The 17,419-nt window shown below is 39.3% G+C and overlaps 1 protein-coding gene across 1 annotated transcript in view; it reads right to left on the bottom strand.

Annotated features, from left to right (window-relative positions):
* LOC125990242 (neurexin-3b) overlaps positions 1 to 17,416 on the bottom strand; it is a 152,917-nt gene extending 135,501 nt beyond the window's left edge. Inside the window, exons 1-4 of the mRNA XM_049757152.1 lie at positions 17,334 to 17,416; positions 9,489 to 9,633; positions 8,379 to 8,762; positions 4,455 to 5,525 (exon numbers count right to left, since the gene is read on the bottom strand). Coding sequence (XP_049613109.1) covers positions 4,455 to 5,151 — 697 coding nt within the window. The 5' untranslated portion in view covers positions 5,152 to 5,525; positions 8,379 to 8,762; positions 9,489 to 9,633; positions 17,334 to 17,416. The remainder of the gene's footprint in view (positions 1 to 4,454; positions 5,526 to 8,378; positions 8,763 to 9,488; positions 9,634 to 17,333) is intronic.
* Between the last annotated feature and the right edge of the window lie 3 nt (positions 17,417 to 17,419).

Raw genomic sequence — 17,419 nt, 5'->3', positions numbered from 1 at the left:
ATCAGCAGCAATAAGACATCTAAAGAAGTTCCAAACAGAACTGAATGACTGGTCGACAGCGCATCAAGATAAATGTGTGTCCAAGTCAGGTTGAGATTTGTTTTCCTGTCCCCGCTAGGGAATTCAAAATGGCTGCTACTTCTCCTCCTACGTAGGAAGGATGACATTGGCAAACGAATGGGAAGGACAAATTGTGGCTGTTGGGGAGGGGGGGGGGGAGACGATGGCCGGCTGAAGGACGGCAGCGCCGCTCCGGCTTTCGAGCACAAATGAATGCTTTACGCTTCAACGAGCAGCCATCGCTTTCTCTCCCTCCCTCCTTTTTTTTTTTTTTTCTTGTGTTACATGTATGTGTGAAAATGTTAACGCGTGGATTGTGTTTGCGTGTCAAACGACCAGTTCCAGATGCAGATAAAGCCCTTTCTCTTGATGCGACATGCTCCAGAACAAGCCAATGCACTGTTGAGGACATGTGGCCCGAGCGTAATCCCTGCTCTATTTTCACAACTCAAATCCAAACATCATTTTCAGCTTGGGCACAAGGCACAAATGCCCTCTGCACTGGAATCATGCAAGTCCCTGCACCATTTTTCTTTTTTTTTTCCGCCCCGTGACCTACTTTTGATAGTAAGATTATTGTAACTGTCATTTTTTACCCCCCCATGTCTGTTTATTAATCCCTAAAGCTAAGCCTGAAGGCACCATTTCAGCACTTGCTTAACAGTTTGCTCGCCCCAGCCATCAATTACTGGCGTTCTTTCAAACCGGTATGTATTTTAAAGCAAAACAGGTCTTCATTCCAGATAAAGCACGTGGGATTTTTAAATTAGCCCTCATTTTACATCCTCATTAAATAATCCATTGTAGCTCTTAATAACCTTGACCTTATGAATATCATATTGTAATAACCCGAGGTTTTAAAAGGGACTTCAGATCACCACGAGTTAATTGAATTGAAAAAAAATGGGGCCTGATATCTACCTCATTACCATAAAGGTACTAATATTTCCATAGCTAATAGGAGGGACGTAATGTAGTTGAGATAAATGATGACAGTTAAATGGAGCACATGGTGGATTTGCCAGCCAAAATTCGGCGGTTGTGGAGCGAGGGGTGTCTAATTTAAGCGCGGTGTCCTGACACAGTTAGTCACACTCGTGTATCTTCATTCACATGGGACGAAAGTCTAAATGTGTTTCAAAAGCTAACTGCTTGTGGTACAACCGCACATTAAAGAGGAAAAAAAATGTTAGATACGGTGAAATGAACAAAAACTGGCTGAACTCCAATCCTACATCGCAATTATTATCCACGTCATTGAGAATGATTTTCTCAATATGCCTTAATTATATCATTTTGAGTCATGCATGGAGCCATTTTCTGTACCACTTGTGCTCATTACGATCGTGGGTAAGCTTGAGCCTTTCCCAGCTGACTATGAAGAGGCGGGAATCATGCATCATTCGCCAATACTTTGGTAAACTAATTGAAAAGAAAGAAAGAGAAAAAGCTTCCATGTGAGTCATAATTGCCTTGCAATAGCAAAAAAAAAAAAAAAAAAAAAACTCTTATCATTCTAGAATATAAACAGTTTTCATATCCAATAGTAGCTCAGAACTCTTAATGATACTTTTGAAATTTCTTGGGGCTGGGTCATAATACAAAATGTATTTATTTATTTATTTATTTATTTATTTATTTATTTATTTATTTATTTATTTATTCCATATTTTATCTAGATTGAGTTTGCAATGTCTGAAGAGAAAACAAACATAATATATAAATATATGAACGGATCTATCCCAATCCAATTTCTACAAATACATATTAGTCTGGACACTCTGGTCCTTCAAATTAGATTTAAAACAGAGTTGTTTAATGTCTACTTTCTACTTATGATGTTATCCTGGATGTCTCAGTAATTCAATTGACAGTGCTGACTTGGAGTGTTAGTGTGTGAGTGCAATAAATCTGTTGCGATCAATTTTAAATGCAGACACAGGATGCAATGTAAGTAATTAACATGTCTGTCTGCAAATATGAATACGACGTGTCTGACTGAGGCTTTCCGTTCAGAGATATGGAACTGTCAGACCCGAGATGTCCAGCAATGCAACTTAGTAGTTTAGTCATTGGCCTGGGGCCCATCAAATGTGTACAAAGTGTCTAGGAACGTGACCTTGGAAATGTCTGTCTCTAATACTCTCCCTCGAAATCCCTTCATTGTCATTTTCACATTTCTTCCGGATTTAAATCAACTCATTGTATTGGCTTCCTAAGCCTTGCGGGCTAGCAGGCTACAATTAGGACGGTGGCTAGCTAAACACGACCCAAGCTGACTCCACTCAGTCAACCATCTGGCGGTTTTAACAAACAGCTCGAGGGTCTCGGCACACGGCGTGTACGCTTGACGTGCAGAGTAAATATTCACAAGTTTTAACAGATGCACATGAATGGGGGGGTTATGATCAACAGAATGTTAACAGACAGGTGTGCTGGCAGTTGTTTGGATTAACCGTAATTTTCAGACTATAAGCCGCACCAGCTATAATTCATAATTCAGGATTCAAAATTTGAGGAAAAAGAAGCGGCTTATAGTCCGAAATTTACGGTAATTGCAATTTGTAAATCGTTCCGTTAAAAGGTTGATCGAGCACTTGTGGACTCGATGTAGGGAATTCTGTCATTTGTCGGAAGTCTTGCATTTGTGAAGGCGTTGCTCTGGCAAATTTGTCTCTGTTGTCATTATCTTCCTAATTACCGCTCCGTGTCTCTGTTGCATAATCAACAGTCAGCCACATCAGTTAACGGCAAGCAAAGGAGGAGTAGCGGGTCATTGTGATCACTATTCATGAAGGAACTTGGTCTCTAGATATGTGAGGAAACTTGACAAAAACAAACACGGGATGTTTTTGCTTTTTAAAACAAGGATATCATCGGTCCCTTGGGGCTTTATTAGATTCAAAACGGCCCCTGCAATGACTGCTAAGCAAAAGCAATGGGCAAATAGGTTGAGAAAAAAAAAAAATCAGGATAAGTCCACTTTTACCGCTTGACTGCTCCGCAACCAGCACATCGTGTGCTGTTCTGAACAACGGCCATAGGCAACCTCTTGGGATTTAAGCTCCCCAAACATCTCAACTTGAGCGATAAACAATATTGGAAACAAAAACAGTTAAATTGTTGCTCATAAATATAGATGGTTTAAGTACCTTCGATTTGTGCAGTTGCACATTGTGTCTCGATTGCACTAAAATAGAATTCAGTGAGCATTCCCCTGATGTTTAATCCCCCCAGGAGTGGAGCCAGTCTGATTTAGACTGGCAAGAACAGGTCAGCAGAGGAGGTAATTCAACATGGTCGTCGTGTTCATGTTTTTTAAATTTACAATCCCCCACACATGAAGAAAAAATACTTCCCAAGATCATAGTGGTAGTGATGTTCATTTTTTTTATGTAACGGCGTGTGATTTCTTAAAAAAAAAAAAAAAAAAAAAAAAAGCTATTCTTGGCATCAGAAATTTATAAATGGCTCCCATAGGATAACACAAATACAGTATACGCCAAAAAGAACATGGATATAATCGAGTAGATAAAAGATTTCATCGAAGATGTGTGCCATCCTAACATTCCCCCCCAAAACCGATTATCTTGGCACAGAAAAAGAGGAAATGAAATTCATCCCAAACATTTTGTACCTTCGGGTCCCTGCACGTCCTTGCAGGAGCTGAGTCACTTTCCCGGAGAAAAGATAACTTTGATAAGAAAGTGTTGTAACTTAAGTCATACTAAGCATTATATCAAAACCAGAATGGGACTTGGTGTCAAAGACTTTCATTAGGGACAATCAATCGAAATTAAAATCGGCGATGAACTATACCATCTCCTGCAAATAGCTGCATTTTGTCATTATTAGTCTGGATGAGTAAACAAAGTGCGGTAAAACTTTGTAGCAGAAGCAATCACTTTGAAGCGAGTGCACATAATCGTCAAAATATTTTCGATACATTCATTTTGTTGCTGTCTAATGAAAAACACAAGGTAGAAAATTAAATTCCAGCTTCAATTGTGACACCTCCATATACAAGAAAAGAAAATATCGCTTAACAAAATATTGATTTTAGAAGCTACTTTTTCTTTGTCTATATTTTTGCTGGTGCCACTATTGCAACAGTGGCTGGCAAATAAAGAGAAATGATGATGACCGTAAAAAGCAGAACTGGAAATTGTTTTATAGTCATGGCAACAAAGAAATTTTTTTATAAGACGTCTCTGTCAAGGCTGCTCAGTAACGATCCGACTAGAAGTCAACAATAAGAACTGAATGTGCACTGAAAAATCTTTTGACCATTAATCACCACCACATTGGATTTAAAATGCTTTTCATTGGACAGTAATGATAGACAAAGCCCATTTGATGTTCATAAAAAAAAAAATGAGTGGCAGCCATCTTACCTTCAGTGCAGTATGGTCCAACAAATCCAGTCCTGGAGCAATCACAGTAGGTTTCTCCATCTGCCAGTGAGCAGATTCCTCCATTCTCGCAAGGGTTCTCTGTGCAAAGGCCTAACATCTCTAAACGGACTTTCTGACTGTTGATGAGTGCGGGAAGTTTACTTCCGTAGATAAGGTCGGTGATGATCCCCTTGAATGGTTTTAGCTCACGGACGGACGGCAAGGTAATAGCAGACGTGCGGATATCTCCTGGAAGTCCACCGAGGAATAAGTCGCTTACGATCTTCATGAACTGCCGCTGAGGCCGCACCTCCGCCGTCTTGGTCTGGCCGTCCACGGACAAGCCGGTCCGCAAATTGTGTCTGTTGATAGCGGCAAAGTGCCAGCGGCTGTCGTTGACCATTTTGTCGGACGTGATGGTGGTTTCGGCGCAGTCGATGCTGAAGCGAAGATTCATCCTGCCCTCGGATAGAGTGAGGAGTAAGAAGTCGCAATATCCGCCGTCGTCAAAGTAAAGCATGAGGCCTTCTGATTGGGAGGTCTTGAACTGGAAGGTCAGGTCGCTTCTAGAACTGGCATCCCAGCGTAGGTATCGAGCCCACTGACCTTCAGAGCCAGTAAACTCTAATCCCACACTCAGGGCCAGCACAGAACTTAGCAGAAGGAGAACTTTCCCAGGGCGACTGTTCGGATTCATTGTAGGGAGTAACAGAAAGCACCTGGAAGCGATTTGAACTTGATTCAGGTCCTCTTAAAGTGACACAAATATTTTCTCAGGGCAGTTTTCTAAAATGCATCTGATATATCGTATAATCCTCATTGCTTTAAAATAAAATGTTTTTTTATCTCTGATTAAATATTGATAATAAATGCAATCTATACTTCAAGCCAACTGGAAGATAAAAAAGATCTGATCCCCAACGTTAAGTGCTACGTGGATCAATGATTCAAAGGTGCATCTTGGGTGTTTTCTTTGCGGCGACTTCCTGGATTGAAGCACATAACTTTCATTGTTTGTCCATGCCCCATGATTTGATGTGGAGTGTGAGTCAGGCCAGGCCTTTAAGGAAACTGGAACACAATAAAAAGAGAGCGAGAAGAAAAAAATCGTCAGAGAACTGCACAACAAAGGGAGTCAATTCAATAGTGCAAAATATATATATATATATATATATATATATATATATATATATATATATCTTTATGCAATTCAATAGTGCAAAAAATATATACATATTATATTTATTTATTTTTATTTAAGTAATATATATGTATTTATTTATATATTGTTAAATATATATATATATATATATATATTTTATTAATATATAAATAAACACGTATAAATAAATATAATAGAGAGACGCTACAAAAAATATTACTTTTCGAAAAATGCTCAAGTTGTGAATTTATTTCGGCTCAAAATAATTGCAAATGTGTGTACTATGTATCCATTAATGTAAAACAGAATATGCATCTCGCCTACTATTACTCAAGACCTGCTGGAATCCTGATAAATACGACTAATTATTCACTACCACCCTCATTTGCATGCCTTTAAGGGATTCCAATCATCCACAGCCATTCATAGCAGATTTTCGGATGGTGCAATTTACATCCAGTATTCAAATCCCATGACTATTGACATTTTGTGGAATTTCCTGTCATGCAGTCATTATTTTCATTACAGATGGCGCTGCAAGGTGACAGAATATCAACACCGTCCTTGCTCCTCTCACAGCTCTAAATTTACATGACAAAACGGGAAAATGCATATATTCTTTTTCAGTCCTCTGCCTTTGCAATTTGGTGTCCAATGATGATCGCAGGAACTATCAACGCAATAGATCCTTTACCCACCTGCTCTGAATAGTTAATCTTGCTGCAAGCTATTGAATTTGAGTAAGTGATACCTCTGCTGTGCACCTGCACCATGCACGCGTCTCCCTGACAACACCAGGTCGACTACCTCCATTATTGTCTTTGTCTTAAAATAAGTTTGCTCATACAACAGTCAAAAGGTTCGTCGGAGTGACATTAACCCTGAACACAGCTGAGTCAATCCAAGCCATTGACCACAAACGTGTCCCGTCAATAGGAAATGATTCATAAAGCCGTGAAACCCAAGATGGCAGTCTTCTATGAAATTGGCTTGACTCGCTATTCAATTAACTTATTGTGTGTCAAGCTGAGGCATCAAATGTCCGATTTGACGGAGCTACTAACAATGTCCTTAGAGTTGAATGAACTACTAGAAATTTCTTTGTAGCCCATTTAAATGACTTCATTGCGGTCTGCTAAATGATGTTAGTTTGACAGGACCCGCTGGTTTGTAATGCAGGGTGGTTTTGTAAAGCTAACCTCAAGGCGAAATTAAATGAGGCTTATGTGGTGATATAAATTTCACATTGAATATTTCACTTACTCCCCATAGGCTTGGTCTCCCAAAAAAAAATACCCTTCAACCAAGCATAAGCCTGTCAGCATCCTTATCAGCTCCAATTCTGGGCTAAAACAACCCCACAAAAAGTATATTCTAGATGTCATATTTAAAAAAAAAAAATCTATTTAAAAGATATAAAACCGTATAAACATTAAAGTCAGTGCTGTACAATAAGTGAGTTTTCCGGGATGAATAGTGGGCTGAATTATTAAACAGAGGATATGAGATGATCCGAATAGGATACTACTGTCACTAACTGGCCATAAAAGATTCATTAATGTGTCCAGCATCAGTGCATATTTTTGACATGTATTGTAATACAGCCAAGAGCCCATCATGCACTGGAAACCTCTCGATCCCCCCCCCTCCCCCTCCCCTTCCTCTCAACTGTGGATCACAAGCTTTGGCCAGAAGGCCCTTTTTAATTTAACATCAGTCACTTGCTACTTTTACTACTGCTGGTTAGACATATTGAGATCCAGCAAGGGGCCCACCAGAGAATGTCTAGTGGACATCTTGCAGGTCACTCCCCACAACCAAAGTCATTTAATTTCCATTTGATGTGTTTTTTTTTTTGTTTTGTTTTGTTCTCATTGATAATGAATACGTTTGATTTAATCCCGATTCATTAAAATCAACTGATTCATGTGTTCTGCTAGGCGTTGAATGATACTGCATTACTCAAATGTGTTTCTAATATTTTGCCCCTCTACTGCCACCAAATAAGGTCAACACCGTATTAGGAAGACCTCTCAGTATGATGAAGAATGCTGCCACAAATCCCACAAATGAAACATATTTCAAATTAATAGCGCTATGATTTTCACAATAAAATTATTTATTTTATTTATTTATTTATTTATTTCGAATTCAACTCATGTAATGGATTATCTTCTGCACCTAACTACATGCATTTGGTTTTATCAAAGGAATATTAAGTTGTATAATATTACTTTTAACTTTCATCAGCAATCCATCCTTCCACTATGTTATTTATGCATGCATGTAAAGCTGACAATTTACATCGAATGCACAGCGATTAAAAAAAGGAGGGGCTATAGAGTAATCTGCAAACACGACATCACGGGCAAGAGCATTTGGCAAGCAGCTCCGGTTGTAGCAACCTCGGTGATGAAACTGAGGATTTAATGGACGGGTGTGCGCTTTTTTTTTTTTTTTTTGAAAACTATAAAATATTTGTAAATGTCGCCATCCTCTGCTAGTTGACAACGAAAAGCAGAGTCAGCGTGGCGAAACTTTCAGTCACTCCAAATATAAATCCGAAATTCAATATAAGTCACGTTTGTGTGCGTGTTTCGTTTGTGGGACCAAATCGGCGACGTGCGCTCATCCATAACGCTTGGATTCGGCTCCTCAGATTCACCGCGGTTGCAAATAAAACTTCGTAATTCATCAAAAATATTGCATTAGAGCATATTTAACATGAATATTAATAACAGATAGCAGTGCAGTGCGTCTACCTTTTTTGCCCTGAAGGGAGATGTGCAGCTCCGGGTGCAACTGGGCGTGCGTAAAATTGAAAATCAAAACAATCCAGGGCAAAAGTCCATCAGGTTCAAACGTTAGTTGTTGAAATCGAAGCCAATGCGGTTGTTAGTGTGAAGGTTTTCATGACCAAGTGAGCGCGACGAAGGCAACGGTCCTCTCCCTCACTCCTCTTCCTCCGCCTCCTCCTGTCTCAATGAGCGCGCATCTCCCAGCCAGCTCGGCTCACTCTGTACATGTGGATGGATGGATGGATGATGGAACTATGGATCTCTCCCTTGCCCATCGATTCTGCTCTGACACGCCTTATACACTGAGAAGGACAACTGGCTCTCCAGAAACTTGCCAATAGACTCATCCTAGATAATTGTAAAAATTGAGACTGAAAATTGATAATGTGAACTTTACAAGTGTTGACTAGTCGTGGTACTTGTGATGTTGTGATCCATCCATCCATCCATCCATCCATCCATCCATCCATCCATCCATCCAGATCTACACTTATGTACGTATATACGTATACATATATATACACACACACATGCACACGCACACATACACACACACACGTATACATATTATATATAACAATACATTTTATTTATAAGGCGCCTATCAAGGCACTCAAGGTCGGCGTACAGCCGTAAAATAGCATAAAAAATGTCCGGAATGTATGTATGTATGTGTGTGTATATATATATATATATATATATATATATATATATATATATATATATATATATATATATATATATATATATATATATATATATATTCATTTTTTATTTATTTCTTATTTATTTTTTACTTGTTTATTTATTTTTATTTTTATTTATTTAGTTAGTTATTTAGTTTGTTAGTTCGTTAGTGTCTGATCCCGCCTAAAAATGTCCAAATGATGATGATCATGTGTACTGTGTTAGGGCTATGGGCTGATGTACTCCACCAGCAAAGGTCAGCACATTGAAAGAGTGCTAATTGCCCTAAGGGTTGCCTCAGGCACCTTGGGTTTAAGCTGGAAGTACACTCTGAAATTGGGAGCACAATCTTACGAAATCCAAAAATATGCACAGTGTTTTGGGTACCTTGGAGAGTTCCATATCATGACAGTGCATGCCAGGGCTCTGTCCGTGGTGCTGAATCCTGGCCATGAATTTTGCATGTTCTGCCTGTGGTCATAAACCATGTTCCCATCACGTAGTTAAGTTCCACTGCAGGGCTCAGGAGCAACTGTTGAGGATATAAAAATTCAATTTAAAGGAACAAACATTCGAATCTAGGTTCACAGTATGTGGTTCACAAGTAGGTTAATACTTCTTAGGTTAGTACTGCTTTTCATCAAGTTTCTTATAGTAACTAAAGTATTTTCTGAAAATGAAATAAAAAAAAATCTACTTCCTTAAATCCTACTGCTTTTTTAAATGTATGGGAAGTCTTCTCTCAGTTTTTGAGTACATAAACATTCATTTGCACATTTTCCACAGGTAATCCGCACTTCCCCTTGACATCCTGCTGCTTGTGATAATGAGGATGCTAATATTTGTGAAGTTATGCGACTTCGCTGAAAAGCTAGGTGAGGGGGGAAAAAACAGGAGCAACCTATTTAAATGATTTAAATGATTAAAAATTAAATATGACAAGAGATCAGGAAAGTTTGATCTTTAAAGTAAACGACTGTATAAGTTGAGTTGAAGAAAGACGTTAAAAACAGCTCACGCAGAGCTGGAAGCCGGCGGAGTGCTGAGATGCTCAGTCTGCCTGAGGCTCTTGACTTGATCTCTGACTTGGAGCGAAATGACTGGCGTCTTCACATACATTATGTGGGCAGAAGAAAAGGGCAAAAGAATGAGAGAAATAAAGCAACAAAAGAAATTCGTCATTTTTTTCAGAGCGCTTGACTTTGTATTGTATTTGAAGAGCGTAAGAGGGAAAAATGCTGAATCGTGAGAATTCACACAGGCTGGATTTGACAGTGAACGCCCACATTTCTGGGTTGCTCCACCCAGAGTGCATGTCAGGCATGAATATGCCTCAAAGGCAGATTGAAGAATCCAACCGTGGACCTTTTCCCTTCTCACGTGCATGGCAGAAAACAGCCAGAAGATTGTAAGGAACGGTACTTCGAGTCGGACAAGCTTATCTTTAGCATCTGTCGTGAAAATGAGGTGCAGCTTTGAAAGGGCCTGTGTGGCTGTATAAATATTTGAGCAGCTTTGTTTAATCTGTGCCCATTAGACCTTTTGTAATAGCATTCAGGAATATCGATGCTACCTCAAATGTAAACCATATCCCATTGAGAAAAATGATGTTTTTGATAATGTGGTTTAAGGGTTGAGCAAATGTGAGTTTATTATTTTTTTGTAGACGTCAAATTCATGCTGAAAAGACACGTGCTGGCATTTTTATGCGTAGCCAGTGACATATTAATTATGTTTTAGGGGCTAATGACGAAAAGCTCTTTCTGAAGAAGGAGCAGGCGGCAAGCAGGGGGGGGGGGGGGGGGGGGGAGAGAACATCCCTGGAGAAAACGCATGTCACACTACATGTACAGACAGTATTTCCCGACCTTTGCAACCCTGACAAAAAAACAACACAAAGGCAAATAAAAGACTTAGTTTCAACAAAACAAATTTCCAAGATCAAACACAATAAGCGTCTCGGTCGGGTGTTGAGTCTTTCTACTTGCCCTGCTCATTTCTTCACAAAAAAAAAAGATGTGAGAAATGAATCATCATCACCCTTTGATTTTTTTTTTTCTTTTAACTGAATTCCACACACGCTCCACTTTACTTTAATAAAAATCCATCTACTTGTTCCACAATCGGGAAAGACGTTTCATGCTAGCACAACCAATTGCAATATTTACGCTGTATTTTAGATGCTTTGAAGAAATGAATGAATGAATGATATTCCCTCTGCATGTTGAATACTTCAAGAGCATGTTTCATCATCATGCCAAACATTTTTATACACCTAAATCTGGATTTTTTGCGGACTTTGGGGTCCAGTCTTTTTGTTTTAGGCATGTTTACGTTACTTTAGGTCAGGCATGTTGTTGGGCAGCCGAAGGGGTCCTTTTGCTATTCTAGCTACAGTAATATAGATCAAACATCCTGACTTATTATTATCAAAAGCCTTCAAATTGGTCTCGGAAATTCATCAAATCACTAGCACTAAGTCTTTCTTTCTTTTTTTTAGGCATGTTTACGTTACTTTAGGTCAGGCATGTTGTTGGGCAGACGAAGGGGTCCTTTTGCTATCCTAGCTACAGTAATATAGATCAAACATCCTGACTTATTATTATCAAAAGCCTTCAAATTGGTCTCGGAAATTCATCAAATCACTAGCGCTAAGTCTTTCTTTCTTTTTTTTTAGGCATGTTTACGTTACTTTAGGTCAGGCATGTTGTTGGGCAGACGAAGGGGTCCTTTTGCTATCCTAGCTACAGTAATATAGATCAAACATCCTGACTTATTATTATCAAAAGCCTTCAAATTGGTCTCGGAAATTCATCAAATCACTAGCGCTAAGTCTTTCTTTCTTTTTTTTTAGGCATGTTTACGTTACTTTAGGTCAGGCATGTTGTTGGGCAGACGAAGGGGTCCTTTTGCTATCCTAGCTACAGTAATATAGATCAAACATCCTGACTTATTATTATCAAAAGCCTTCAAATTGGTCTCGGAAATTCATCAAATCACTAGCGCTAAGTCTTTCTTTCTTTTTTTTTAGGCATGTTTACGTTACTTTAGGTCAGGCATGTTGTTGGGCAGACGAAGGGGTCCTTTTGCTATCCTAGCTACAGTAATATAGATCAAACATCCTGACTTATCATTATCAAACGCCTTCAAATTGGTCACGGAAATTCATCAAATCACTAGCGCTAAGGTTTAGCTTCGTATATCGTCCATTTAAAAAACTACTTGAAAATACAGTTTTGACAAAAAAAAAAAAAAAAACATTAGAAAGTCACGTGGACTCGAAGGGTGTAAAATCGAGGTTCAGGTGAACTGCATAATTATTATTATTATATTAATCAGATGATGGGGCATGATTCTGAGGTAGTCGGGAGGTCGCAAGTTCAAATATCTGCTCAGGCTCTATCAATCTCCTGCGGCATGTTTTTGAATCCAAAACAGGTCATCTGGTGTTTGAAAAACATATTCTACCCTTGAGGCTACCCAACTACAACCAACCATTTGGGGAAAAAAAAATAATAAAGTGTCGCCAGCAGACACCACCTGTTATGACTTAATCAATATTCCATCATAGTTAATATCCAGAAGGTCACATGGTTTATATTGTTTTTCTCCTCCTCTCACACATAATGAAGCTGATTGAATCTAATTGTACTTATTTTACCTCAAATCCCGGGACGCTGGCCCAGTGAAGAGGCCATTAGTAGGTCAAAGTGATTACACTATCAAGGGTATCTATTAGAAGTCAATTTGGCCAGGTTGGCTCCTCAAAGCGGGCTCAGTTAACTCCCTTAATGGACGTTCATTTATCTCCCATTGTTTGGGAACTGTTGCGTGTAAAGTCTGCTAAGCGGGATGGATGTGATATTCATCAATCAATATATTTATGTAGCTTATGGGAGGGAATCTGATGGCGAATGATATTTCATTGTAAATGTCACCGGAATGTTTTGCAAAGAGCATGCATATGAGCTATAGGATAAAAGCCGCATCTTCTATGGCTCCATCTGACAGCGGTGACGGCCTATTTGAATAATGAGGAGAAGCACCTGTCAGGCTCGGTTATCTTGACACAGCGAGTGTAGCGCTAACACCTAAAACATCTGAGAGCGGGACAAGGAGAAGACTGCACTGCAGGGCACCACCATGTTTTTTAAAGCACGTACACCTTGGAGCTTGAATAGACGATTGCCACGGAGGCTGGTGCAATAACGCCGCATCAATCACTAAGCGCACCATGAGAAAGTGCTTTTCTTGGATGAGGGTAATCAGTCTCGCAACAGTACATCATATAAGGTACGCACTAGTGAGTGTTTTATAGAAAACACCTTTTCATGCATAGCTCTTGATGAATATAGAGGGACTATAATTGCAAGTCTTCCCCCAGGACACAGCCTATATAGTAATTTGCAACGTGCAATCATTTTGTATCTGACAGCTATTTTATACGTGCACCTGATGACAAGCTGCGATATTTTTTTTTAATGAAATGTACAATATTCATGTCTATTTGGACACCATATTTATGACTCTCATCAGACTTTGAGTGCCAGCATTTTTTTTTTCCAACTCTATTCTAGTGTGAGTTAAAACCTGAAGTGGCAAAAGTATTCTTGCAAGTGGAGACGCTTGTGTGGAATAAAATACATGTACCGTATTTTCCGGACTATAAGGCGCACCGGACTATAAGGCGCACCTTCAATGAATGGCCCATTTTAAAACGTTGTCCTTATATAAGGCGCACCGGACTATAAGGCGCACCATTAATGCATCATGTCAGATTTTGAATCCAAATCAAATCATTCTCCATTTTATCTTTTTTATTTCAACTTCAGACGGAACAAATTACTTTATAATCACAAAATAATGATCCATAGTCTTTTTGATTCATGATTCGTAGTCTTCAGCGGGCCACTTATGATTGATTTCATGACACAATGCTTCGGGCCAGTTTAAATTTAGGAATTTGGTCCATATATAAGGCGCACAAGACTATAAGGCGCATTGTCGGCTTTTGAGAAAATTTTAGGTTTTTAGGTGCGCCTTATAGTCCGGAAAATACGGTATGCATACACACTATATAGTATATACACGTACACACACACTATTCCCACCTTAAAAGTCCCCATCACCTCAGCCGCAGTTGACTTCAACTCTCCAGATTTTTTTTTTAACGTCATCTACAGAGGTTGTAAAAAGTAACGAGCCTATTTATCTTCAGTAATGACTTAGTTCAATACAAAGGCATCTGAAAGGAGATTGTTTACTTCACTGTCAGTTGTGTCTGCTGTTTCTAAAAAGGGCCACCTGCTCGCCTCGCCAATACTGGCAAGACCTCCCGACTGGTGAGTAACAGCACGCCATTTGTCACACAAACACACACGCATAGCATCGCCACTGTAATAAGGCAATGTGTTGTTCTCCGTTTTTTAAATGGAGAAGGTCAAAGCTAATTTAGGCTATTTCACGGAAATGAGGGAGGAGGTAAACGTTTGTCTGGTGGAGACAGGAAAGGCGTGTTGTGACAACATGGCTCAGGGTTACTATTTAGCTCTGTTGCCGTGGTAGTTGATGGCGGACCTGCTCTGAAGCTGATAAGTCCAACAAAACAAGAGTACGCACATACGTTTGATCGGAGCAAAAACTAGGCTTCACAAATCTTTTATATATGCATGGAAGAAGATTTTACTCATCATTCTTATGCTTGTCTGCACTCGGATCTTATCTCATTCAAAATATGACTTTCATTAAAGATAGGTGTGACATTCATTTTTCCAAGCCCGAACACTGTTTATGAAATAATAGATTTAGATGGGTCATGGACAGAGAAGCAAAGATTGCCACAAAGTATTTACTTTGCATATATTTCACGGTATCTGAGGATGGGTATAAATAATATGCTGTGATGCATGACCATCACCAAGCAATTTTAAATCAATTGAAAGTTCTAGCTTCGAGAGTAAAGTTGTTTTAACACCGAGCTACAGTCTCATAAAAAAACATTTGCTATCTTCTCAAATTATAACTTTTAGGATAATGGCCTGGGGCTGCTTTGTTATTTCAGGATCTGGACATCTACAGTTTCACAGAGAAACAAAGCACTATATTTTTTCTTTCCTACTGAAAGAGAAATTGAGTGACTCATCCTGTCTCTTATCATCTTTGACTTATACAACAAACATATCTTCCTTTATTTACATCCACCTATTTTCTATACCGCTTATCCTCAGATCACGAGTGAGCTGGCGTCTATCCCAGTCTACTATAGGCGAGAGGATTGGTCGCCATCCAATTGAGGCTGTCTGCCTGTATGTGGGAGTGTTATTCGGTAGAACCACAATGTGCTACACTTTTGTTGACTAAAATGAACGTCTGAGGAAAAATGAACTCCTTTTATGCACATAAGATTGCAACTAAAATTAATCATGATGGAGTTTAGTGGAAGCTTCTCCTTAGATTTAAGATGAATTCCAAATTTTTGACCTGACTTTTGCTCATCTGTATTAGTCATTAGTCACACAAGACCAACAGATTTTCTAATAGTCTCTGTTTCCCTTCTTTACATTTTACCGCTACGTCGTCCATTTTCCCACAATTTATAAGGGAATATTTTACCATATATTAAAACCCGTAGGATAAATGCAAACAGATTAATAGATCACAGACACCAACTCCCTTAGCCCCGCCCCTCCACACTGATGATCATTAAAAAAAAAAAGGACATGATTAATTTTCATGACCAACTACTTAATATGGTAAAGGTGACTGTGTTAGTAAATAAAACCCACAAATATCAATGAATAAAATATTAGTAGTGTAGATGGCACAAATCCAGACAGCCAAAGGTCTTGGCAAGCAATGGTTGCCACCTGGTCATGCGAATATTTAGCCACCTGCTTGGACCAACAGTGTGATGGCTAAATGTTTGAGACTCTGGCCAGATGGTTGCGTGATGAGACCCCACACACACACATAGAGGCTGAGACACATTGAGTTTCGAGTAAAGTTTCCTCTCACAAATAATTAATGGAGCCCAGATGCATTGTAGCTCAGCAGTCTTAAACACATGGAAACAAAACATGTGCTTTATGTACACCTGATGCTTAATCCTTTACAACAGCCTAAGGTGTTTTCTGTTTTTTGGGGAGGATGTAAACAGTGTGTATATCAAACAGAATTCTTCAGCAGCATCACTTGTGACTCTTGTTTCACCCGTCAATTTCCTCGAAGGTTTCGGAGACAGCAAACCAGACTTCACGAATGAAGAAAATATTTGCAGAAAGACTTCTTCCCCTCCAAACTTCTTCAGTGGGTGAAACAAAAGCTGCCACAAGATCACAGTGTTGAGAATTTTTGATAAGGATGACACCTTTTTTTTTTTTTTTTTTGAGGGAAGCTTTGCTCATAAAGCAACACACAATACGATTCTACTAGAACATAAATCATATGGGCATTTCCACCAAAACCATGGCTGTTTGTTTTAAGTGGACCTCTCCAATTCATGAAGAAAAAGAAAGTCCTTGGAAGATAAATCCTATGTGAAGTCAAAAAAGTGGGAACCAAAGCCCAGGAATGAGAACGGATCAGGGAGGACGAAATCCCCTTGCTCGCTTAACGTATTCCACTGGAAGCTTTCTATCTCTCTGTCTGTCCGCCCTGAGGAGTTCATTCATATGGTCTGCTTTCCATCTCCAAGGCCATCACTCATGTCTCCTTCTGCCTGAAACAACAGCAGCCACTTCGGCCTAGTGAGAGGGAGTACCAATTATTTCCTCATTGTCTTGATGTATGATTCCTGGCTGCAAAAGCGAGAAGCAGATAGCCAAGGAATGTTCTCGGGGAGGTAAAGCTGCCGTGTGACGGGATTGAAGAAAGATGGCTCAATGTGAGGAGAAGCAGGTTAATCAGAAGGTTTGTCTTTGGGTTGAAACAGCATTGGACATCCATACAAGAGATTATAAATATGGAAGCAGAAGCACGTAGGACTTTGAAGACAGAGCAGCAAAGCCTCTTCAGACTTCAATGAAGAACATGTGATGCTATTTTTCATAGCCGTGTATGGAAATCTAAACCCACGACCCCCAGTTGCCCTCAAAAGAAAAACCCTGCCCCCATCACCCTTTTATGAACCTTCTGATTCGCTTACATAATGCTGGTAGACATTTCAAGAAACAGATGATTAAAAAAAACTGTGTGCTAAAATGCTAATCAAATAAAGAGAGACTGTTTACCTACCAGCTCTGTTGGTTAGAAGCGCCTGTGGCAGTTTTTTTTTTTTACTTCCTGTTTGTAATCCAGGTTGCTGCTGCTGATTTAGATAA

Source organism: Syngnathus scovelli, chromosome 20 (genome assembly GCF_024217435.2).
Source record: "Syngnathus scovelli strain Florida chromosome 20, RoL_Ssco_1.2, whole genome shotgun sequence".
Taxonomy (NCBI): Eukaryota; Metazoa; Chordata; class Actinopteri; order Syngnathiformes; family Syngnathidae; genus Syngnathus; species Syngnathus scovelli.
The sequence above is the reverse complement of the archived record's forward strand: the minus strand, read 5'-3'. Positions and strand labels throughout refer to the sequence as shown.